Consider the following 25,343-nt stretch of genomic DNA (forward strand, 5'->3'; position numbering starts at 1 on the left):
TCCACAGAGAAGGCTAAATCTGCTTCTGATTCTTACATGATCAACTGCATAAAATATTGATGCAGCTAAGTGATGCATTGCTGTTCGTCTCTTTGTACTCAAATTTCACATGTGTTTACAAAGGGACACTGATCTGGAAGCAGATCGAAACAGTGACATATTAAAAGTTGGTGGGGACAAGAGATTGCAAAATAAAAGTTTATTTTCCAAGTCTCACACTTTCCCTTTGTGTACAGAGCCTGGACCTACATTTTGATCCTAGCCTACTGACTGGTCATTTTCTTTTCATTTTAAGCTTAATTTACAGAATTAAAAACCATAACTGAATTCTGTTACCTCTGCTGCGTGCTCTCCAACAGTGCACGTCCAAACAAGCCCATGGCAGCCCTAATCCAGCAGCCCGTGTGATCCTTTGGTCCGAAGGTATGTGAAAGGTAGGAGGTCAGCAGTATCCATATCCTTAATGAATGTCAGCCCTTGAAGCTGGGCTCACCTGCAATAAGAGATTCAAAACTGCTAATTAGCATCACTACATTAGAGGAGGAAAAACCTATTGGCATCCTGGTCAGTCCCTCTATAACAGCTTTCTACAGCATGGATAACGTCTACAGGCAGGGTCCATTAAGGAAACAGTCTTAATTCTGTATCTGACAACTGCTTTTATGATATACTGAATCAATCAGAATGTTTCAGTGCTGAATGAAAATTAAATATAGAGCCCTATTCAACCTTCTGAACCAGTTTACAAAGTTTGCTTGAATCCTATGACATATTCAGGTGAACTCTATCCTATCATTGGAACAACCCATGAACACAATGTTCTTGGAGGGTGCTGGACAGCTATACAGTCAGAAAGTTAGTATAATAGTTGGCAGGTATAGATTCTCATATAGAAGGAACAACTAGGAAGGTATTATGTATTATTCTTACGGACGAATGGTTATTACCAGAAGTGTTTTTATCTTTAGTTCTCACTTATTGCAAGAATTATGCTCTTGGCAAAGGATATCCTTTGGTTTCTGTTGAGAACACCCTTAAGGGATCAGATCAAGTTCTGGGAGTTTCCTTGGACTCTAACAGAAGAGCCCTCTGCTTCCTTTTAAGCTGGCTTCCCCTCTGAGAGGCCACTGCTTCTGATTTCTGGCTCCAGACAAATCGTTTTCTCAGGGGGTTTCTGAGGGAGCAAATCTGCTCAACCCAAGTTGCTCCATATTCTCCTGCCCTCCATATTCCCAGCCTAAACTGTTGGGCTTTATCCCTCACAGTTAATAACAACATCTGAAACCCTCAGGATAAGAGACAAAGAGCTGGGGCACATACTGCTTTATTCCACCTGCCTCCTTTCATGTGCCAGCAAGAACAATAAACTACAAAGTTTTGAATCCCATTTTTGCCTTCACTAGCTGTGTGTCCATAAGCGAGTTACATACCTCTCTGTTTTAGTTTTATCATCCTTAAAATAGTAATTATATATTTGAGAAGACTATTCAAAGAGTCATATGTGATATTTTATATGAAAGTGTTCTAAAATAGAGTAGGACTTATATAAATAACAGTTTTCTTCCCCGAAACCTTGCATTAAGCTTCCAAGAAAGAGTAGAGACTAAGGGTAGGTGGGGAATGGTCCTGAGGATTTGTGTTTGGCAGTTCCTTCATGATCTGGCAAGTTAGATCCTGTGCTTTGAGGAAACATGTCCCTGGGTGCCTTATCTCATCCAGAGTGGACCCCCCTCTCTACTTGTCTGTACACCTAAAGATCTTCATTGCCTTTGCATGGTTTCTTCCCTCCTTTGTGCAGGTGGGATGGGGAGTCTAATAAAAAATATTTTCTAGTACAATGCCTCTCTAAAAGATGCCACTTATGTGCAATACGCTCCTACTTTTATATCAGTGCTTTCTACAAAGGGAGGAGCAGGAATATCATGGTCTTGCTAATAGGAGTTACCATGTGTCTTTAGAAATATCTTACAAAGTATTGGACTTCCCTGGTGGCACAGTGGTTAAGAATCCTCCTGCCAATGCAGGGCACACGTGTTCGAGCCCTGGTCCGGGAAGATACCAAATGTCGCAGAGCAACTAATCCCATGCACCACAACTACTAAGCTGGCACTCTAGAGCCCACGAGCCGCAACTACTGAAGCCCGCGTGCCTAGAGCTCCTCAACAAGAGAAGCCATCACAGTGAGAAGCCCGCGCGACGCAACAAAGAGTAGCCCCCGCTCGCCGCAACTACAGAAAGCCCGCGCAAAGCAACGAAGACCCAACGGAGCCAAAAATAAATAAATAAATTTATTTTTAAAAAAAGAAATATCTTACAAAGTATATTGCCTACATTTTTCCTCGTTGTTTTTTTCCCCTAAAACACAATAGGCATTTAACAAATACTTGCTAAAAAACAAATAAATTAGCTAGGGGTTGAAGAAGGACTTGGACATTTAGAGATTGGTGAGGGAAAGGGGCAATAGTAGTGAGGAGGCGGCACCGAGACAGTACGAGGTAACTTCAAGAATCTAAAACTTATATTAGTATGAAGGATGAGGGAGAATCTTTGAAATGCTCACGCATTTGTAAGTCATTCAAGTAGAATACTTGAGAAGTACTATGGTTTGGGTATTATTTCAGGAGTCCAGGCAAAAGTGAAATGACTGAGTGAGCTTTGACGCTGAGAAAGTTGGAATTCATTAAATGTGGAAGATGCTAAATGAAAACAGGTTTACACATGAAAAAGTGAACTGATTTTTTTTTTTTTTTTTGCAGTACGCGGGCCTCTCACCGTTGTGGCCTCTCCCATTGCGGAGCACAGGCTCTGGACGCGCTAGCCCAGCGGCCATGGCTCACGGGCCCAGCCGCTCCGCGGCATGTGGGATCTTCCCGGATCTTCCCGGACCGGGGCACGAACCCGTGTCCCCTGCATCGGCAGGTGGACTCTCAACCACTGCGCCACCAGGGAAGCCCTGAACTGATTTTATAAAAGCAAATGATTCGCTCATTTCAGGTGACTTGGAGGTCTCATGGACTTGTTGAGTCTGGATACGGTCTTATCCAGTATAAAGAGGATCAGTCTTATGTCCTAGGTGCCCAGTGAGATGGAGAAAGTGCACTGGAGGAGGTACTTAGATCTTTCTGCCACCCCTTCCTCCCTGGGGGATGGAGGGACATCTCCTCTAGGAAAACTAGCAGGCAAAAGCCTCGAGGGTTCTGAGGTCCAGCAATCATGACCTTCTCTGACCCACACTTTCACAGGCAGAAGTAAAAACAGGGTCCAAGAACAAGCCCACCCCACACATAATAGAAGCCGGCACCACCGTATGCCTTGAGGACCATTAGGCTTAACCCCAACTTGCCTTTTCTCCCTGTTTATAGTAGTCCTTACAAGAAGCCTGGGGTCTTCCAGGTCATGCTGTATCACTTCTCATCTCCAGATTGCTATGTACATCTCCAAATCCAAAACCTTTCCACTGTTCCCCTTGGAACTTTTAATGTGGACACCAGGTATCCAGTCCTGGAACTGTCCTTAACCCACAATGGGACTGTGAGTAAGTTTGTTTGTTTAGATTTCATCATCTGTAAAATGATGTTGTTGGACTAGATTGGTGGTTCTTAGCCTGGGGTTGAGGGACTCATCAGCCCACAATGAGCTTCAGGTGCTACATGCATCTCCTATTGTTGTGTGCAAAATTTTCAGGCTGTGTGCACATGTGTATGTGTTTTTTTTTCCCCTCATAGAAAGATTTGTGACCCTGAAATGGAGTAGAAGTCCTTGAAGTTACTTATAGTCCTAACTTCATATGATTCTAAGTTTTGAAAGTGGATGGCAGGATACAGGCTGACGTTGCTCCGCACGGCTAGAATGCAGTCTCAGTTCTGCCACAACCTGAGTAAGTCACTCCTCTTTTCTCACTTTGGTTTATATCGCTTGTAAAATGAAGGCATTGGCCTAGGTTATCCAAAATATTATTTTCCAATTGAAGGAATACAGGTAATTCAAACAAACCAGACCAACAGTAAGAAACAAAACCTGGAAGTGAGTAAGCCTGGGAATTCACACTGGTCCCTGCTGGGTCCTTAGGAGTCAGAATCCCAGACATGCTAATGTTCTAAGAGCACTCTGAGAGGGAAGATGGAGAGGTGGTTCCTGCATACGATTCTAGATGAGGGACTCAGTGACCTTCTCAAAGATGGGAGGTCAGGTCTTAAGGATGACTGGGAATGGAGAAGAAAAAGATTCACCGCCTCCTTCAAAAAGACTTGGGATCTGACTCCTCATAAATCCTGAAATAAATTATGGAAAAGATCTCACAGTGTTGGAGAATTGTTTTTGAAGGTTTAAATGAGTGTGTATAGACTAAAGCTCCCTTGTTAGTCTGCTTTTCTCATTAGGGTCCAGATAACATTTTATTTAGAAAATGGATTTGTCAACAACGTGCATAATTTTGATTTGTTCCACTTTCCTCCCAGCTCTCTCCTCCTGCACCTCACGCTCTTGCTAGCGCCTGTTATTTCTCTCTTTATAAGCGTGTCCTTTGCTCTGGAAAAGAAATTCATGACTAGGTTGGAAAAGAAGTTTATGACTAGGTTCTAAGAACACACACATAGCACTTCGAGGAAGTTGTCTGAACCCTCTCCTTCCCCAGATACAATGTGATCTTGGGGACAACAGGGTGGAAAGTGGAAGACCGAGCCAGTAATCCCTTCATTCTTTCATTCAGCACCTACTACATGCCAAACCCTATGCTGATCACAAAGTCAAATGAGACACACTCTCAGAGTCACACCAAAACAAAGCTGGATGCCTTCACCCAGGGATTTGCACTGGAATCTACTGTGTCCAGTGTTTTGCTCCTCCCTCCCTGGAAGTGGGGAGGCCAGTTGTATGAGGACAAGGAGAGTGTCTTTGGCCAGTAGACAAGTTGTCTTCATTACTCCTGTTGGGGAACGGGATTGAATGGGGTATTTTTCTGGGCCTGGCCCAAACTTGGCTGTGCCTGGAGGGCCCATTAGGCTGCAGGTCACAGCAGCTGGATCCCAGGCGCCCAGAGCCGGTCACGCGTCTGGGCTGCCCGCTCCACGAGGTACAATGGAGTCATTGACTATTTATTTACTCCGTACAATAAGGCCGCTGTTGACTTAATTACGGGAGCCTCCCTGCCACCCCAGGGATCTTTAAATGACCAACGGACTCTACACTGCCACTAACTCATCTCTCCTTAACCTCTTTAAGACCCGAGTCTCCCCTACCTGGTCCGGCGCAATAGGCATGTAGGGAGCTTGAGAGCCAGGAGTTGGTGACCCAGAGAGTAGACTGGTGCTTTTGCTTGAGAGCCGGGGAGGGTTTGTCAGGACTGAGTTTCTGCGAGTTTCAGGGCTGGGCTGAGTCAGGCGCTAGCCCCAGGGAGTGGAGGGCGGCAATACTGCGTCCGGCGCGGAGGAGGGCTTAACTCTACCAGGCCTGCAGGGAAGAAGCAACAAAAGGACAAACGCTTGTCTCCAGCCCAGACGACCAGTCCCTGGGGACGCAGAGTCTCTCTACTTCCCCGGCCTTGGGAATTAGAAACTACAGTGTCCCCAGGGATGAGGGCAGCTCGAGGACTCAGGAGAGCCACGGGATCTCACCTGGCCCCTTCCTTACGCAGCCCGGTTGAAATTTGTTCCCCGGCCGAGCGCGCCCGGCCTGTTCCCGCTCAGCCTCACTTAAACCTCCCAGCGAATCGCTGCTCGCCAACTTCCTCTGGGGGCAACTTGTAAAGTCTCTGGTCTAGATAATAGTGTAGGGCCGAGGATAAAATAGCAACGGTATTGAATAGATGTTGACGTTTCCGACCCAGAGGAGCGGAGATCGGGGATTGTTTGCAGAAGCTAATCGTTTCTACTGAGAAGCACGGGGAGCCGGGTGTGCTCGCCGCCGGCGGCCCCTCCCTGGAAGCCGGGTTGCGGGAAGACTAGGGGACTTAGGCGCCCTTCCCCAACTCGGGCCTATTTAAGAAGTCTTCTAGACTATAGAATCTAGAGAATTTCGACCGGCGGCCGCCAGGCCTGGAATGCTCCCCAGTCTTCTTTCTCCAACCTTTGAGTCTGCGACCAACCGGTTCGGTGCCCACCAGATCTCAAACCCAACTCCTTTCTGCAATTCATTTGGGAGGTCAGGGACCTGGGAGGAAAGGAGGCGTCGGCCATTAAGGCGCCAGACCGGCACAGAGACTGTCCGCCGACCCTCCCGCCCCCAGCTCCCTACACTCGGGAGTGTCCCTTTCTGTTTTTAGAAACGAAGGCAGGGAGAGAGGGGCGCCGTGACTCCAGACGTCTCAGGGGGTACAGGCAGCAAGTGGGAAGCGCATTGGTAGGGTGCACTTGAGGTAGAGGTGGGGGTGAGGCGCAGGTCAAGTTCTTTCCCGTGGACTTCAAAGGGAAATGGCAGTAGTTGGACTAAGAGGGCCACTTTGAAGACTACCAGCTGCTCCTCAAATCCTGGCAGCTGAGAAGTTTCGTTGCCATGGTTTCGGAGAGGCATGAAAACCACCACCCAGAACCAAACGCGCTCGGGCTACTTATACGTGTTGCCAACCACCCAGAGCCAGGCAAATTCCTTGGCGATTTGCATCACTCCCTAACCAAGCATCACATTCCCAGTCGCCCCATCTCAGAGTTAGCAGGGCTGTACGCTGGGGACGAAGTCCATGCCGGGGAGTTCATAACGTGCACGTCTGTGTGGGCGCCCAGAATTTTCGCACTTTCGCTCCTGCGGTCCAGGGGCGAGCGCTGCGCCCTGGTGGCCGCGGCGGCCCAGAGCACGCCGGGGCCGCGGGGAAAAGAGCGCGGCGCCTTTAAAGCAAGAGGCGAGGAACCCCCGCCAGGAGGCGTGTCTGTCTCCGCCGCCGCCGCAGCCGCCGCCGCCGCCGCAGCCGCCGCCGCCGCCGCTCCACGGTCTCCGTCTCAGCTGCCGCCGTCACTTGCGCTCGGCGCCCGCGGCTGCGCTGCTCCGTCCGGGAGCCGGAGACTTCCAGCTCGACCTCCTCCGGCTGCTCCTCCCCGAGGATCACCCCTCCCCCTCTCCGTCCACCTCACCCCCTGCGAAAGGTAAGGGCTTCCCTCGGGTGGGCTCCGCTCCGGGCTGCCTCCTGAGGTGTCTGTTCCCACGAGGACAGGAGGGACCCGGCGTGGGCGAGGGGCATTTTCCGCCTGGAGAGGAAGAAGGCGAGCAGCGGCGCGGCGGAGCCGGTGCGCTCGGGGCACCCGCTGGACCGAGTCACTGCGAGCGGCTTTGTCCCGCTCGCTTAAGCCAATTCACCTGCAGGCGCTCGCGTTCTCCCTATAAAATAATAAGTGGACGGGTCAGGAAGTGGCCTCAGCTACTGGGACTCACGCGAGGCTAAGAGAGACAGATGGCAAGAAGCTGTGTGTCTGCCTGCGGGTCTGACAAACTCTCCAGCCTTCCTTCCATCTTCCCATTCTTCCATTAACCATGCTCCCTAGTTCCGTGCTGAGGAAGTACAGACATTCATTTTGTCCGGTGCCAGTGTTGAGAGCGTCTGAAAAAACTCGGAGGGCGTCCCATTAGGGCGAGGAGAAAAGTATCAGCAGGGTGGATCACAAACGTCAAGAACTTTTAATGACTCTCACCCTCCGATATTTTTACCTTCAAGGAGTTCTTTACTAAACAAGGGGACTTAGCTGAGCCTTTCCAATTTAGGGACTAAGGGATGTTAGACAACTTACTACTACTGCTATCCTTTTGGTAACGCACAGATTACCTTCTATCATTTCTTCATCTTCATGCTGTAAGTATTATGTCATCAGAAGTTACCTTATGGATTAATGATTATTTTAATTTCACGAGATGATTGATTCATTTGGATCTTAGTTTGTAGTTTAGTTACTGGAAGATAGGCACTGATATTTCAATCTTGATTTGTCTAAGTTCATTACCTTGTAACTTTTTATAGAAACCATTCCTGTACTCACCAAGGCAGCTTCCAATGGCCCTAGGAACTTACTAATTAAACAAACAAAACGAAACACACTGAATAAAGTGTTAGAGAAATAAGTGATGCTAGAAGTCTTACCTGCTTGTTTTCTTCTATTCAAACCCGTTTAAGACTGCACAGCTCTGAAATTAAAAAAATAAAAATAAAAAAAGATTCCAGGTCATGTAATCTATGCTAATTCAGTTTCTTAATTAAGATACACTTCTTTTCGCATCTAAAAATTAAAACTGTAAATGTCATTAATCATCAATGCAGCAGAATGTTGGTGGAACAGCTGAAATGTGTTCAGAATCACAAGGGATTGCATAGCATAGCATTCATAGTTAGGAAGGGTGAAGTGCAAACATGCAACAGTGTGGTTTTAACTGATATGAGCTCTGACATTATTCTCTGGCACCTCTAATGCCATGGATGAACAGGCTGTTTATTTTAGCTTAGCTGCAATACAACAGGCCACATGTGTGGAAGAATAGGTCAGGTGTTAACTATAAGATGAGGTTTCTCAAATGTCACACAACAGCAGGACTTCAGTGACACGTCAAGTGGAATTCTTAAAAAGAATTCCATGTGAAAAACTTAAATATAGATATAACATGGAAGAACCTTTGAAATTCAAGTTGTCCTGGGATATGTATTTGCTGTTTCTTGCAAAAGGTTTAGGCATTGTCTATTGAAACATTGTGCTGTAAGGATTATTACACATTTGTATATGCCCCAGCAGGTGGCAGCTAACTAGAATAAGATTCATTTTCACTGGGAGGATAGAAAACTAAAATTGCTTCTCAAGTAATGGTGCCCAAGAATAAGAGGTCATTAGTGTCAGTAAATATAAAAATAGAGTGCAAGATGAAGCTAATGGCTTTTTGTTGTTGTTGTTGGAACACGCTCTGCATGAACGTGAAATGCATTTTGTTCTTTGCTAATTTATCATAGGCTTGATATCTCTTCATGTCAGCTTTCTATGTGTTTTTTTTTCTGAGGCTTACTTATAGACACAGCTCCTGTGTGTGCATGCATGTGTGTGCATTTGCAGTTTGTCATCTCTGCTTTGACCTTGGAACCTACAGAGCTTTGGCTTCTAGAAATAAAGGTTGCCATATGGTTAAAATGAGAAAAAAAGCAAATGAAACCAGGGAATAAGGTGTGTAAATCTCATTATTGCTAAATATATACGATTGTCTGACATCAAACAGTGGGTTGGTTTGTTTGTTTTTTCCTTTGAGAAAGGAGCAAATGACAAATTTAAAAATGAGTTATATCTGGTCAGTGAATACTATATAATGACTCTATCGATCCTTCATATTGCCCCAGAACGATGATGTATGGTATCAGTATTGTGGAGAAACTTGTAATAACTTCACAATTGCCTTACTATAAGGCATCTTCTATACCACCAAATCATTTTGTTGTAGTATTGGGGAGGTAATTTTAGGGGTTTTGTTGTTGTTTTTGCCCTGGGAGTGAGTGAAGTTTAATGAGAAAGAATGAAAATTAATCTGATAACCCTTGTAACAGATGGAAATCTGGAGGTGGAGAATTCTAAAGCAATAACTAATTGTACATTTTAGAAATGTCTTTAGCCACTGAACATTGACAACATTATTCAGTATTCTGAATTTTGGTGGTCTTTCAGGCAATTTTCTGTACTGAGAAACAAGAAGTTTAGTGCTCATAAGGGAACTCACAGTTAATGTAAATGGCTTTTGTAGTAGTATGCCCTGGAAAGGGATGGCTATTAGCACATCCTGGGTATGCTAAGCAATCCCAGTTAAGTCACACTGAAATATATACACAACACAGCTGACAAAATAGTCCTTCTGACAATGTGAACAATGCAATAATTCAAACTCCCAGAGTCTGTACAGCAGAAATATGCACACTGTCACTTCAAATGGCACATTACCCATTCAATGTACTACTTTCAAGGTACTGCTCCAGAATAAATTGACGTCTGGAGCGCTGTCCGCGGTACTGAAGAAAGGTCGTCTCCTGTCTTGCAGAAGTTCAATTGGACAGGTGGAGTTGCTGTCTGTGGTGTTGAAGCCTTTCGGATTAGCTGATGGATGTAAATGAGCCTAATTTAGCATATGTGCAAAATTGGTTCTTTGGGGACCAATTAATAGTAAGAAAAATTTGTGATAGACTTTTTACTGCTTAATTTACTGTGTAAGAACTTCATGAAATTAGAAGCTTGATCTTTCACTTTTCAACTAGACACCCAATAAATAATCCCACAAAAACTAAATAATTTAGAATGCTAGTTTTAAGTAGAAAAGCTACAACTGTAACGTCAGATGCCATTATGTTAACAGAATACATGAACAAGGAGTTATGTATGGTACATCTTGTTTCCTGAAGTTCAATTAAATGACAACCAGACTTCAAAACTGCAGTATTTTGATTAGTCACAACAGAGCATGCTATTTTCAGGTAGTAGATATCAATTATATTGACGGATGAAAACATAAGAATATTTATTGTTGCCCTGGCAGTCATTATTATCTCTGCAATGATCAAAAAGAAAAGGAACAAATAGAATGGAATAAATGAGACAGCAAATACAAGACAGGACATGTTGGGCTGTACATGTTTTACAAGAGGTATTTTAAACATGGACTGAAGGAGTCGCTAGATACCCTTGGTTTTAGCACAAGGTGTTCCTTTTAAAGTGCTCAAATAGTCAAATTATTTGATTGAATTGCCTGCTACATTGCAGAACTAGTCATTCACGATACTTATTTTTGACACTGCAGTTATGCCTCCATCTTAAAAAAAAAAATCAATGCCCACTTAATGCCTTTGCAAAATGTAGGTTTATTTTCAAATCAGCATTTTACAATAGCTTAAGAAAAAATAGATTTAAAAAATTTTGCTATCTGGAAGAAATAGTACTCATATCGCTCCTTACTTAAAATTTAGATATTCTTTAAATATGATATGATCTTATAATTTTTTCATAAGGGTTAACCTATGCTCTGTTAGTTGGTTATGAAAAAGATTAATTTTAAGATACAGGTCCAGCAATTTGCGTTTTGTGCTTCCTGATCACTTAAAAATATTAATATATAGTAATATATTTATCACTATCCATCTTTGTTTCACTTACTAATGTAAAATATTAGGATTGGATATTTTAATCTATATGCATGGAGGACAGCATATTACCTGTTTCAATAATAAAATATATTTTTATGTTAAAAGAAAATATATTTCTGTACTTTTTTTCTTGAATAAATTGCTACTTGTGAAAGCCAAGACAGTCACTGTCTGGGGACTCTGAATATTCTGATCAGAACACTAGAAAATAATAAGGTATTTTTAGACAAAACTGTGCCACTCAGTGTTGCTCAAGCTATGATTCCATATTTTAGCTCTTCAAGAAACAGATATTCAGAAAACCAAGTGAGAAGAAATTTGGACATAAATTATTGAAGCCTTTGCTGCACCCATTCAAATATCATTGTCTTTTAATATATGCACAATTACTTTAGATAAGGTAAAAATGGGTGGGAAATATGATTCCCTCCTTTTAATTCAACATTTTCCCCCCTAAAAGGCCACTTGCAGAAATCTGTTTTTATTGCTGGGTAGTAATCAAGGAATGTCCCACTTAAGTTTTTAGAGACTATCTTCACCTCTCCAATTGTACTTTAATCTATATTAATTCCTGGACAGAATTTTAAAAGTATAAAAAGACCCTCTTTCAGCCTGAAAACAGTTTACATTTGCAGTAAATTCCTCCGTGTTAGACCACTTCCTTTTTTTACAACTCCTAGGCAAAGTGACTTTGTCTTAGCTTGTCATTTATTAAAATTCATCAGTTGATGTAGGAAGTCCGCTTGCATACATCCGTCACTACCTTAGTAAAGACTCTTACTGGAAATAAATGCACTTTTTTTCCACGCAGATAAATCCGACTTCTTCCTTGCAGCTCAAGGTGGGCGACCAGATCGGTTGCATAATAGATGTTGGGAAGCTCGCTGGCAGGAAGCCTTAAGAGGCAAGCAGCTATCTCAATTTTTCTCACTTAATCTTGGCTTCACGTCAGAAGCTGTGCAGCAGTGCAGTAGAATAGGGCCTGGCAAAACCTTTGCGAGCAAAGCGCCTTTTGTGCTGGGACTGTGGCTCGCTACCGACGCCTCGGCGGTTTCCAAGGCTGGGCTTCCTATTGATTTTCCTCCTCCTTTGCTTTCCCAGGCTCGCGCGGCCGGACATTGTGGGTGTGCGTGCTGGATTTCTCCCGGATGCTTCCCGACTAACATGGATGTCCCACCATCCCTTGCAGTGGAAGGTTGCTCCTTGGCGCAGTGAGTGAAGAACATGCAGTGATTGCTAATGGGTTTGGGAAGCGGAGACTCCTTTCTCTGTCTGTGACCATGCCGTGATCGTGTCTGCGGCCACCACTCGACGCATCCTCATTCCTACCCGAACCGGGAGCCTAACGCTAGATCGGGGAAGTGGGTGCCGCGCGTGTGGACACAGAAACACCATGAAGATTATTTCCCCGATTCTAAGTAATCCAGTCTTCAGGCGCACCATTAAACTCCTGCTGTGCTTACTGTGGATTGGATATTCTCAAGGAACCACGCATGTATTAAGATTTGGTAAGATTCCCCATCCCTCTCCACCGCCTGGTATCTGGCTCAGAGGCAGCCGGATGTAAACAGGCGTGTTCGCTCCTCTAGGCGGGTGGGTTCCGTGCATTTCGACCCCAGGGTTTGAAAGGACCCACTGTGCTTTTCATTTCTTTTCTCCCCACCCCACCCCTTTACTGAAAAAAAAAAAAAAAATTAGCCGCGGGAGGATGAAGTGAGTGTCAGTGTGTGGTAGTGGTGGCTGCGTTGCGTCCCCATGGTAGCCAGTCTCAGAGACGGTAATGACGCTGGGGGTACGGCCACCGCCTCTGCTCCCTCCTGTCTCCCCGGGAGCCTCCCGGCTTGGCCCGCTGCTCCTTCCCCAAGAACGTGCGCGCTGGGGCTACACGCCTCTCAGATGGCCCGGCCAATGAGTTAATATCTGGTAACTCTTTGGCAAGTTGGCGTCTGTCCGCTTCCGCCTGGGACCTGGGCAGGTCCGCAAGTGAAAGGCGCTAACCGTTTTGATTTGTCATCAGAGAGCCTTTTCGGTTCATTCTACCGGTTTTTCCATCCCTGGTGCCTTTATGGGTACGCGGAGCTTTTAAAGATATTGTTGTAAGGCTGAAGGCTCTACTTAACAAGGGGAGGCTGCTGTTTGAGAGAAATAGCATCGTGAGGGAGAGTTTTTGTTTGTTTTAAACTTGTGAGTCCTCCTCTCACAGGTTTCTCACTGAGCGTCCTGGACTAATAATACATGATGACCAGTGGTGACTGGGGCGGAGGGAGTCTGTGTATGGGAGTCTAAGTCTGCATCTTTATTTCACTTGTAGCATGATTAAAAAAAGCCGAGGTGGCCGTTCTATATGAGGGGAACCCATTGCTTTCCTAAGGAATCAGGTTTCCTTGGGGCTCGAAGGAATCTAAACATGAGACTCAGGTGGAAACGCTGGTCAGAAGATTTGCTTGGAGGAAATGAAGCGTGGGCAACGCTCAGCCGCTTTCGATGGCCAATGGAGTTTCAGTAGAACTAGTCAGGGAAAGTTCCCTTAAGTAGATAAGAGCCAGAGAGGAGAAAGCCAGCAGGGTAAACGCTCCCACTGTGGGTGCCTCCTTTGACAGTTCGAGTGGATTTAGACCAAAGAGTGCAGGAAACCGTATAATCCTGAGTATATGTCTTTGAGATAAAAGCAGATACATTAAGTCACTCAGTCAAATTTAAATCGAAGAGTGATTGCCTGTACTTCCTATTATGTCAGCAACATCTTCTCTCTTGCCTTTTTCCAATATGCTTTTTCTATAATGATAAAATTCATCATCTATCTCAGGCTTTGTGGAACCAGGGTAGGAATTCTTTCACATACTGAAAAAGGGAACCCTACCTTCCCTCCCCCACCAACACATAGACACACCTGGAGTCCAGAAGACTGGTAATGACAAGAAAAGACAATGAGTTATAACTGGATTCCTGCTGTAGTAGTTTTCCTGCTTTCTTCATGCCTTTAGATGGTACTTAAGCACGTTGCTCTTAGCAACAAGCGTCCACAGGAATGCTTGTTTCTTTGGATGAGATTAAACAGGTCCCTGTATTGCTGGAAATGTGTGTGTGTGTTCAGCTGTTCTGCTTCAAGCATGGTAAGTGCTCCAGTTTGGTAGTTTTGCCCAATATTTTGAGTAGTACAACCTACTTATTTGGAATACTGAGGTGTCTTCTGAAGTGTGTTTGTGAATGAGTGCGTCTTAATGCGTTTGAGGACTGGGTGGGGAAAAAAAAGAAGTCTGGGAGCCGGAAGACTGCCACCAGTACTCTAAAGATTTAATTATTGCTGCTCTGGTCTTGCAGCATAATATGTGCTGAATCATTAGATTGTTACATTCGCTGATCATTTCATATCTTCATATTAAAAATCTTGGCGACTGTAGCAGTGTGTAGCAGCTTTCCAAAAGAGCTGACACACACACAAGAATAAATTTTCCTAGACCAGTGCTTACTAAGAATGTCTGTAAGAAATGGGGGAGTAGGCAGACACCTTCCCACCTGTGCCTTGCTACCTTAAACCAACAGCCCAGTTTCTAGATAACTTGTTATTTTCTCCATTAACTTCGAACATATTCCACGTGGAGATCCATTTTCTCTGATTTCTGACCTGAGCTGTGGTGAAGGACTGTATACATGATAATCTTTGGAACATTTACCTGTTGGGGATGTTTTGATGCAATGGCAGGAGTTTTATTTTCTTCTGGGAAAAACATGTTTTGAGTGGGGTGGAGATTGGTTGCGCCCATATGAGCCACTCTTGAGAAAGGTTATTTTCAACTTCAGCTGAAAAGGCGAACCAGAGCCTCATCCCAGGCCCAGTGCCTTGGACGGGAAGGGGTTGGAATCGCTGGTGAAGCAGCTGCCCCTGGGGTGCGGGTGAGACCCGCCGCCTCTACTGAGGAGGTGGCATCCAGCCCCTTCCCCACCGACCCCGGTGTGGCTGGCCTGTGCCAGCCGCCGGGCGCCTCTGCGGCGGCGCTATGGCAACCGCGGGGCCCCGCGCGGCGGCCGCCCCATCCCCGAGCCCTCTTCCCGTAGGTGGTGGCAAACCACCTTTACGGGCTCTCTGCTGGCCTTCCCCCTGCTCCCGCTAGTGCTGTGGCTTGAGCCTGCGTCCTCCTACCAACGAGTGTGGATCGGGGAGCAGCCTAGGGTGCTGACACTTGCCGAGTCCCTCGCCACCCCCGCCCATCTTCCGAGTGCTCAATCTCTCTGTCTCTCTGTCTCTCTCTCTCTCTCTCTCTCTCTCACACACACACACACGCGCGCGCACAAATGCACTCTAGCGAAGCAAGTCTAACACTCTGGCACAATGACTCCTCTCTGGTCCCCAGGAAAACTTCCTGCAGTCGCTTCCGCGAGCGCCTGTGTCCTGGCGCCCCCTCCCATCCTGCCTGGCCTCGGGGCTGCCCACTAGGGCCTGCTACTCCGAAGCCGCTTTGTAAACACCTTCTAGAGAAAGTCCCCCGAGCGCCGACCCCAGGGAGCTTTCCCGAAGCTTCCAGGCAGCCTGGGGAGATGGGGGAGCGACCTGAGGGTCAGCCAAGGGTCAGCTCCTCGCCCGCAGGCGGGCGGCGCCGCGCCGTGGGTGGGTCGTGTCAGTTTCCCCGCCTTTGATCTTGGCTTGGCCCAGATTGGCTTCTCCAGGGCGACCACCCAGCGGGCGCGTTGTCGGGGGACACGGTGGATCTTGGACACTTAGAGGGTCAGTTTCCCCGCTGCAGGTCAGGTCAGAAGTCCTGGGGTCGTCGTTTTCAGGCACGGAGCCTGCGACGCCCCCCGCGGGGCTTCTCGGGTGCGCTCCCGCCCGGCAGCCCGCGGCGCCGAGCAATGTAAATGAGGCACCTTTGTTTCCCCGCAGCTGCGGCCCGGCCCTGCTAGCTGCTGGACGGGCGAAGGCGCAAGCCCCAATTCCAAGGTCTCCCAGCACCACAGTGGCTCCGAGGTACTTGAACGTTTCTTTTGTTACTTTAGCCACCCTTCTCTTCTCGCTCGACCTCTGCTCCTGGGAAAGCGTGGGAAGGGGTAGAAGCCAGCTCCGGGCGGGGCTCCACGCGGGGCTAGCAGTCCGTCTCGGAGTTTGGGGGTTGGGCGGCTTTGGCATCTTCTTTAAGGAATCGCTTCCCAAGCCACCACTTGTTTACGATCTTCGAGATCGGGTTTTCCAAATTCCTTATCTGAAATGGCAGTTAGAATGCCAAGAGCGAAGACAGGAACCCAAACTTTCTCCCGAACTCGTGGGCAGCTTCTCCAAGACAGTCCTTTCAGAGGAGCTGAGATTGTGGTAGGCCACTCATTCCCTTCAGATGTTTCGACCTAGCTTTTCTCTTCGGCGTTACAGTAGGACGGCTTTTTTAAAAGGCTTCCCAGGCGAGGTCTACCCCCAGACGCGCTCGGACCTCCTTGGCACTGTGCGCTGGCTCCATGACACAGCGCTTAGCCACCTCCCTGCGCACATGCCAAAGGTGAAGGCCACCAGCTCAGGGCCAGCCCAGATTATAAAACCCACAGAGTGAGAGGGAATGGAAAGTGTTCCTATGGAAATCCCCCTATTTGTTGGCTATCCCATGTGCTCCCAGATAGAATCATTAGTAGCAGATGTGCTACAATATCGAGGAGTGTGAATGAATTGGCTGGGCTTAGAAGCTGCCACTCTCTACAAGATCTTTGGAAGAGATTTTTCTTCTTTAGGTGAGGTGGGCGGGAGGGGGGGAGCGGCTTTACAGCTGGAAGCTGGAAAAGTGGCTCTTGGGAGGTGGGGATGGGGGAGTAATAGAGGCTACTGTCTGAAACAGATAAAGCCTGAACACCTGCTCAGCTGAGCTCTGGAAAGCAGGGGAGGGAAATCTTTCCAAGAATCACCAAAACAACGGCCACGCTGAAAAAAAAAAAAAAAAAAGAAAAGAAAAGAAAAAAAGAAAAAGAATCTGATCTGTTTTTTTCACGTAAGTTCTCACTTATTCTTAAAGCTTCAAAGAATAACTCTGATGTGATCCATCAACGGAGGCACACTCGTTTCAGAAAATGACTTAAAAATGATCTTTTTGTCCTCTAGAAATAGCACCTCTTCTCCACCAAGACACATGGGACTCAACATGTTTTCTGGCTGTGTGAGGTTGTCTTTAAGAAGTGAACAAGGGTTTATATGTCAGTAGACATTTCTTCAGATAGACACCTTTTGCTTTTTAGCTTAATTCAAGTGATCACTGCAGTGTGTTCAGTTCTGAATTCTCAAATGACACTGTTTCAACATTTACTCAGCACAGGAAAGTTAATGTGAATTGCTCCCACACAAAGGAGGAACATAACATAAACCAAACACAGGATGTATCATTGGTTATCAAAGCCTTTTCAAGTCTATTGACCATTAAATAAAGGGTTGCCTGTGATAATGATGACATAATCTTTGATTTTCTTTTAATTATCAAAATTTCTGATAAATGTCTTGCTCTTTTGTGGTAGAAATTCAAGTGAGAGGGATTTATTTTCTCTTTCTGTTCTTAGGATTTTACTGTGTTATTGTAGCTCCAATTCCATTGATTCCCTGGAAATTGTTGATGTCCACTTTTACACATCAGAGTAGAAAGTAGTTCTCTGTCTTTCAACTGTAATAGCCTTAAGGCTTTAATCTACTGCATCCATAATACCTGGGGTTTGCAGGAGATCTGAAGTTTTCCTCGGTAGGATGGTCTAAAGTATTGAAATGGAATTGTTGATTGTTTTGCATTTGGGTGGTGAAGCTTTGTCTTCTGTGGACTTTCAATTTGTAATCCAGTTATCAAGGTACTAGAAGTGCTTAAAATGAATCTTAAACCCTAAATCTTAGCATGAAAGGTAAGGTCAGAATCCCCTGAAAGAGAAGGAAGTAGGTGCACATCATCATTATTGATTGGTCTAGATTAAACACTGAAGAGGGAGATTTCAATCTGATAACGTCATAGGGCTTCCTGTTTTTCTTTGCTGCTTCTGCTGACAATTTTGTAAGATAATTAAATTGCCTGATTGAAGTCACGGTGGTCATGCGGCGATAAAGACCATTTGGATTTAATGGAATTTAAAACAACAGAGCACTGAACACAACTCTTACCGATCAAGAATTTTAATGGCCCATTCCCTGTGCTGACTAAATAGAATGCCCTTAACAAGTTTAATCGAAAGGGCAAGGCAGATTAGCACTATATAGTCTTTATGGTTGAAGATTGGGGAATTAAAATTATCACTTTAAAAGACTCATTAATGCATTATCAATGTAGGTTAAATAAGTTTTCTTTAGACCTTCACCATATACTGTGAACTTAGGTTGAGGACCAAGTTTAAATAAGGAAATATTTTTAAGAGCTCACTTCATAAATGGAATTATATACCTTTCTTATTTCAAAAACAAAAGACGTGTAAAATTCTTTGAGAGGATCCAGGGTATTGAGGGTAAGTGTTGATGACAAATCCTTTCTTTTCAGTAACTGAAAAGAACAAATTTGACTTTTCTTTAAAAGTTTTGTTTTTGGCAATTTTTTCTTATAAGCAATGCTTATCTGTACTAGAGAAACCTCAAAAATAATTTCAAAAAATGTTCTTCTACAGTTTCAGTAGAGTCATAGGTATCTGACTTAGGATCTATGCTGTCTTTTTAATCCCGCCCTTGTTTTTCCTTAATGAAACTTATCCATTCAGGTTACCATACTTCAGTGCATTCAGGTTCCTTCTGCCCCTGGAAAAAGGGCAATTCTTTGCTTCACATTGAGAACACAGTTAATGTTCTCATTTTCACATGGTGAAAGTCAAGCTTCAGTCTCTTATGGGATTGTTCCTTCCAACTGCTTCTTGCCTTGTGAAATTGTCCTCTCAAAGTTGTCTGTTCCTTTGATTATTCTAAAAAAACACCCAAACCCAAGTTTTTATATAAAAAATCTCTCCAATTTTGATTGTACATAATTTAAAAAATTGTTTAAAAAAATTCCAAGTTGACCAAACCGAAAGCACTCAGCTGGTTAGGAGGGAGCCTCAGAGTCTCCAGTTTTCACCCTCTTGCTCACCCCACGTCCCCACATCTCATTGATCCCTGAACAAGTAGGCTTATTTGTCTCTTGCCTCACACCATTAGGGCCAAACGTTTTATACTGTTATGTTTTCAAAGTGACAATTAGCTTATCAGATAAAACTAATATGGTAAAACTGAATGGGAGGTTAGAGAAGACCCTTAAGATCTTTCTGCAAAATTTTTTATTTTCCATTTTATTTTTATATTTGGGCTTTGAAGCTCTTCTTCATTTACCACAGCATTCAAATATAGCATTTTCCTATCGATTGACTTGAATCCTTCGTTTCCTTAATTAAAAACTAAGCATTCTTTTAATAGAGACAAGTCACTGGACAGCAGAGCTATGTGTAAAGATCTGAAAGGGTCTGGGGACGTTGTGGCTTTCAGATGTTTTTCCCACGGATACATGTAATTCTATCAGTCTTTCTTTTTGGTTTAGCATTTGCCCTCTTCCGGGGCCTTGTTTTAAGACAAGTATATTCTGAAAGGGAGAGCACATAGTCCCTAGACTGTAAAGTTAGGATAAGTTTATTAGATCAGTCGATTCTGTCTGTGATAGAGATGCTCAGATATAAAAGAGAATTCCAGGTACTGAGGGAGTGCTGAGTGATTAGCACTGATGTGAAGGGGAGGCTGAAAAAAGAGGGAAGCCAGATGCTGTTTGATACACAGTCTTTTCTAGCTTTACTGCCAGACATTTCAATGCGTTGTAAATTGATCTTTTTGCTTGTATTAGTCCAAGTCTTTGAGCATATGTGATGATTTGAAATCAGATGTCAATGGTATTCTTACATTGACATATCTCCTCCCAATCAAAAGGATCTTTAAATACTTTTCACACCCTTTTAAATCAACAAGGTACTTTTCCATCATTGAAGGAAAGCAAGTGTTTGAAAGGTGTTGCCTCTAATTCCCACTTTATCTCCAGCTCTGCCTCACTCTGAGTCCTTGACCTATCACATTGGGAATATTGCTCAGCTAAAATGATCAAATAAGCAACGCAAATATCAAAGAAGTGTTCTGCTTCAGTATCATCATAGGCATTTAGTTTATTTTATGTTGTCTTTTTAATCCTGCTCATCTTTCTACCAACGAAAGCCTCCATATTGTGTTGTTTATTATACCTTTTAGTGCATTCACGCCCCTCCTTGCCCAGAAGAAATGAAATGAAAACTCTTTCAAGATGAAGGAAAACTATCGAATCATGTAATATGTGAGCCAAAGGGACCTTTAGAGATCAAGTCTAGTATCCTAGGTTTAGATATGAGTTGCCAAGAGCAGTTAAATCTCTTTTTCTGGTCACAGCTAGTTAGTGTCAGATTTTAGACCAAAACATGAATATCCTGACTGCTGGTTGAGTGATGTTTTTCAGTGAATTATGCTATTTTTCCAGGGTAGCCTCTGATTCTCTGTGCTTTGCATCAATTTTAGGAAGAGTCAGTGGTTCTGGTAGCTTCCCCTAGACATTTGCCTCCTTTGTTTCTTCCACCTTTTCTTTCATAGAACATTATTCCATAGGTTATCCCTTTTCTTTCATAGAACATTATTCCATAGGTTATCCCTTTTCTTTGTCGCCTTTGTCTGTAGCCCCTACCATCCCCCTCTCCCATGCCTGCCAGAGTATTCTTCTCCCTGTGTCCAGAATTTTGACCACATCCATTTATTCAGCAAATAGTAATTGAATACATATTGTGTGCCAGGCAAATACAGTTCTAAGACCCAGATTCTGACCTCAAGGAGTTTGTAATCCAATTAAAGAGAAAAGACATATTAAAGTACAAATTGAGTAGTGCAGAAAATATATACAATGTTGTTTAAAGGAGATTATTGTGGGTTTGCATTTTTATAGGCGAGATTAGACTCCGGCTAGGACCTGTAAAAAAGAAAAAAAATGTGTGATAGGGAAGAAGACGGAAATATATCATTGGCAGAAGACTCAGAACAAGAAAAGGAATTTAGGCAGAAGTTAAGAAGGTGAGCTTTGGGATAGGGAATGGACCGGCCCTATCAGAGGATAGTTAAGGCCTTGCTTTTTCAGAGCTTTAATATTTAGGTTATAGGGTTTCCTCTCCTGTTTGTCACCCCCTAGAAAGCAACTGAAAGTGAAAGGATGGGCTTGACTTGCGCTGCAGCAAGCAGTCAAGTGGTTTCTCAGTCTGCTGCTTACATTTGATGGTGAATAAGTGGATCAAGCCTTTTCTCTGTGTTATTGAAATGGAAGCAAAGGACCCACCCTTGTCCTTGATCATTGAAACCTTTAAAAAGTTCTTGGTCTGGAATCACGGATACTTCTTTTTTTCAGATTTTTAAAAACACTTTTTTTTTAGAGAAGTTTTAGATTCACAGCAAAATTTGAGCAGAAGGTATAGAGACTTCCCATATACCCCTTCACCTAAACAGACAGCAGCCTCCCTGACTATCAAGTGGTATATTTGTTACAATTGGTAAACCTACATTGACACATCAGTATCACTCAAAGTCCATAGTTTACACTGGGATCCACTCTGGGTGTGCATTCTGTGGGTTTTGCTAGTGGATGATGGCATGTATCTACCATATGGAGGATCATACGGAGTTACACTGTCCTAAAAATCCTGTGTGCTCTACCTCCCCCTCCTTACCTCCCTGCCCCCCACCCCCACCCCCCGCCACCCCACAACCACAGATCCGTCCACTCTCTCCACAGTTTTGCCTTTTCCAGAATGTTATATACGTGGAATCATACAGTGTATAGACTTTATAAGTCGGCTTCTTTAGCTTAGTAATAGGTATTTAAGGTTTCTCTGTGTTCCTCCATGACTTCATGGTTCATTTCTTTTTACCAGTAAGTAATATGGAATCACGATACTTCTTAAGTGAAATTCTTAAGTGAAATAAAGGAATATCTTTTTAACACACGGCCAGATCAAATGATTAAGCAAGGAAAAGTTTTCAGTTTATCTAAAGGAGAATGCATTGGAAGACTATTTAAAAGTACCCTTAGCTTCCTTGAGGGATATAGTATATTGCCTGTAAGGCATTCTCAATTTTTGTCTAATTCCAAGAAAGTTCCATTACCTGAAACTATATATATATATATATATATACACACACACACACACATATATGTATGTGTATATATATAATAATAGTATCATTTTATATAATATATAATAAAATTATTTCAAATCAGAATTTAAAATTAAATTAAAATTAAAAACAATTTTAGTAGAATGAATTCATTGTAGTGATATTTTCTAATTCTGTATGAACTCAGGACCCCAGATCTGTATAAGCTAGGAATTTTACTCTTGACTTTGTCATCTAGTGGCTGTAAATTAGGAAAAATAATTAAATCTCATTAGGTCTTGATGTCTATTTCTGTATAATGGGCATTACTTGTTATCTAACTTCCAAGGATAATGTTGGAATTAATAGGAAAATGCATAGAACTCTGGGCTTATTGGTAGAAAAGGACTTTGGGGATTGAAGGTGTAGTTGTTCATTTACTGTGTATGTGTAGAGCAAGGTCAAATTTGTTATCACTTGTGTATATTTCATTCAGCTTCTTAAAATGTGCATAAACATTTTCAATAGTCTTTTCTAAACTGTTCTTGAATAGACTTCCTTGGATTGCACCTGAAGCGATTATGAACATGTTGAAAAGGATTATTGACTAATAGAACAAACTTTCTTCTGAGTTGGTAGTTTGACAGAAGAGCAAGTCCATAGTTTCCTTCTCTGTATATCAGGAATTTAATTGGCATTATCAAATATCCACAATATAAGTAAGAAACATATCACAACTAAAAGCCAAAATAATAAGCAAAGAAATCATGCTAAGTCTGGTGGTTTAAGATTTTTCACTTTTTCACAACGGCATAGTCTTTCTAATTTATGTTTAAAAACATTTTCTGAAAAGCTGTGCCTGGTTTTATATATACTTCATTCTTCATCCATCTGCCTGTTATGAACTTTTAGCTATTATTCAAGTTTTGTAGGTACACAAGTGACTGTATTGATTCGGGAAAGTTTCACAAACACTCAGATTTACTACAGTTGTTTGGGATAGAAAAGGGGGACTTTTCTCTGGTGATGTTGGCATCTTCATCAAGGAGCTGTCCTAGGCAGTCTTTCCGGGACTTACTCTTTAAGTCTCGACAGACTCTGGTGTCACCCATACAGCACTCACCTCATCATTCTTGCTTAAGTCCCTTCTGAATTACTTTTGGCTCTTTTTTTATAAGCTCTAACCCAGTGTTGGGGGAAGCAGCATAGAGGTGAGTAGAGAGAGATGAGGAACCCCTCAACTCCACACCAGTGGTGCCACATTAGAGCATCCAGGAGACCATTTGAAAAGTGTATTCAACTTATAATACATTTTTATATTTGGAAAAAATTTTAAAAGTTTTAAAAACTTCAGATATGAAGTTTATTAGGAAAATTTCCAGGATGTTGAGGATAATGAGGTTTTGGAGCACTGATTTCTAACTTCCAGGGGTTGGATGAAGGAAAGGCAGTCTCAAATTTTTATGATAATCCAAAGGATGAATGGCCTAAATGCAGGTTGAAAAATACTCCCCTGTCTTAAGTCTGGTTTGGGGTTTCTGGAAGCAGTTCTGCATCATAGCAGAACTGATGTTGGAGTATGTGAAGTTGCAGTTGAGATCCTGCTTCCAGTGGGTGAAGGACAGGGCAGTATTCCATTCTGTCATCTTTCCCTGAGGATTCTGGGTTGATCCCTCAAGAAGCCTTCCTGGGGATTGGGGGTGATGTTTTAATGACTCATCGTCAGCTTGTTCTCTAAGATGCATTTCTCTTCCTTTTACTGTTCCATACATCAACTATCCTTTTAAAAATCTAGATTGTTTTGTCTCCTCCAAAACGTCTGTTTTAGATAGGGATTCTGTAGAATAAATTCAAGCAAGTTTGATCAGATCAATGGTTCCCAAACCTTGTTTCACATCAGAATGGAAAGAGCTTTAAATAATTTAAATTCCTGATTCCCAAACCCGGAGATTCTGTGGTTTAAAATGTTCCATTTTTCACAACTGCATAGTTCCACAACTGCATAGTTGTAGTGCCTTCACTTTTTTAGAAAACTCTTAAGAAATGCACTTAAAAGAAACAAAACAAAACTCCCAGGCAGGTTGAAAATCAATCACTGAGCTAGTTAATCCTAAGGAGTTTTTGACCTTAAAATTATAATTCCTCTGGGCGGGTGCATCAGCTTTCTGGACTGACAATTGATAATCATGACTAGCCTGTGTAAAGCAATGAGTAAATTTTGTAGAAAGGGGTTGTGGCTTGGATATTTTATCATCCGTCTCAGAACACACCCAGTGTTGGGCCCTCAGCGTACCACTGATGGGCTGACTGATCCTTTACAACCTAAGCATGTAGAATATTTACACTCATATAACCAACCCCACCGCCCAAGGGAATCTTAAGCAGGTGTTGTTTTACAAATAATGTTGAAGATGATGAATAGTTGTGGGACCTTTCCTTCTCAACCTCCTACTAGAGTCGCCCCTAACAGATCATCTTAAAATGTTGTTTTCCCAAAATCTATCCAAAAAAAAAAAAAAAAAAAAAAAAAAAATCCAGCAGACATCTGCTCTAGTTAAGAAGACCCCAACTCAGTTGCCATGAATACATGTAAATGGCCCAGAATCTGGGCTGAAAATAGAGTCCAGCCTAGGTGTTCATTAGAAACCCCTTGGACTAAACCGTGTCCACCCCTCCCCCAGCCCACTGCTGTGACTATACTATCTGAGTCATTGTTAGGTCATGGTGCCAAGAGTTGAAATCTGGACACTACTTTTGGAATGAAACCAGAATGCTCGTATATTTGTTTCAGGTGGACATTGTCAATAATTATATATGCTGCTTTAGTACTAAAACTGATAATATCTTTATCTGTCCAAATTATTGGTAACTAAGAGTTTCCCATATTTATTGCCAATTAGGTAAAATACCAGTTAATTAAGTATATTCCTATAATTTAACTTGCCATCTGGGAGACTTTATACAAAATTATGTATAGGAGACACCTTATTGATGGTACCATTAACAGTAGCACAATTATAGACTGGTTAGAGATTCTGAAGTATTGAAATCATCATAATTACATGCTAATGATAATTTTAAGATAAATATTGAAGAAGCTCATTGAGTTAACTTTACTATTCCTCAGAATTTTTCTTATTGGGACTCAACTATGTTTACTAA

General features: G+C 43.2%; 1 protein-coding gene across 4 annotated transcripts in view; it reads left to right on the forward strand.

The window, feature by feature from the left end:
- Positions 1-6,907: 6,907 nt before the first annotated feature.
- GRIK2 (glutamate ionotropic receptor kainate type subunit 2) overlaps positions 6,908-25,343 on the forward strand; it is a 641,457-nt gene continuing 623,021 nt past the window's right edge. For 3 of the 4 annotated variants that reach the window (XR_009558840.1, XM_060283847.1, XM_060283851.1), the window contains exons 1-2: positions 6,908-7,073; positions 12,179-12,585. Coding sequence is in view for 3 of the 4 variants with exons in the window: in XM_060283847.1 (XP_060139830.1) it covers positions 12,471-12,585 (115 nt within the window). In the remaining variant the exon portion in view is untranslated. Of the gene's footprint in view, positions 7,074-7,637; positions 7,775-12,178; positions 12,586-25,343 lie in introns of those variants that run through there. The other variant, XM_060283848.1, reaches the window with a different exon arrangement.

Source organism: Globicephala melas, chromosome 14 (genome assembly GCF_963455315.2).
Source record: "Globicephala melas chromosome 14, mGloMel1.2, whole genome shotgun sequence".
NCBI classification, from domain to species: Eukaryota; Metazoa; Chordata; class Mammalia; order Artiodactyla; family Delphinidae; genus Globicephala; species Globicephala melas.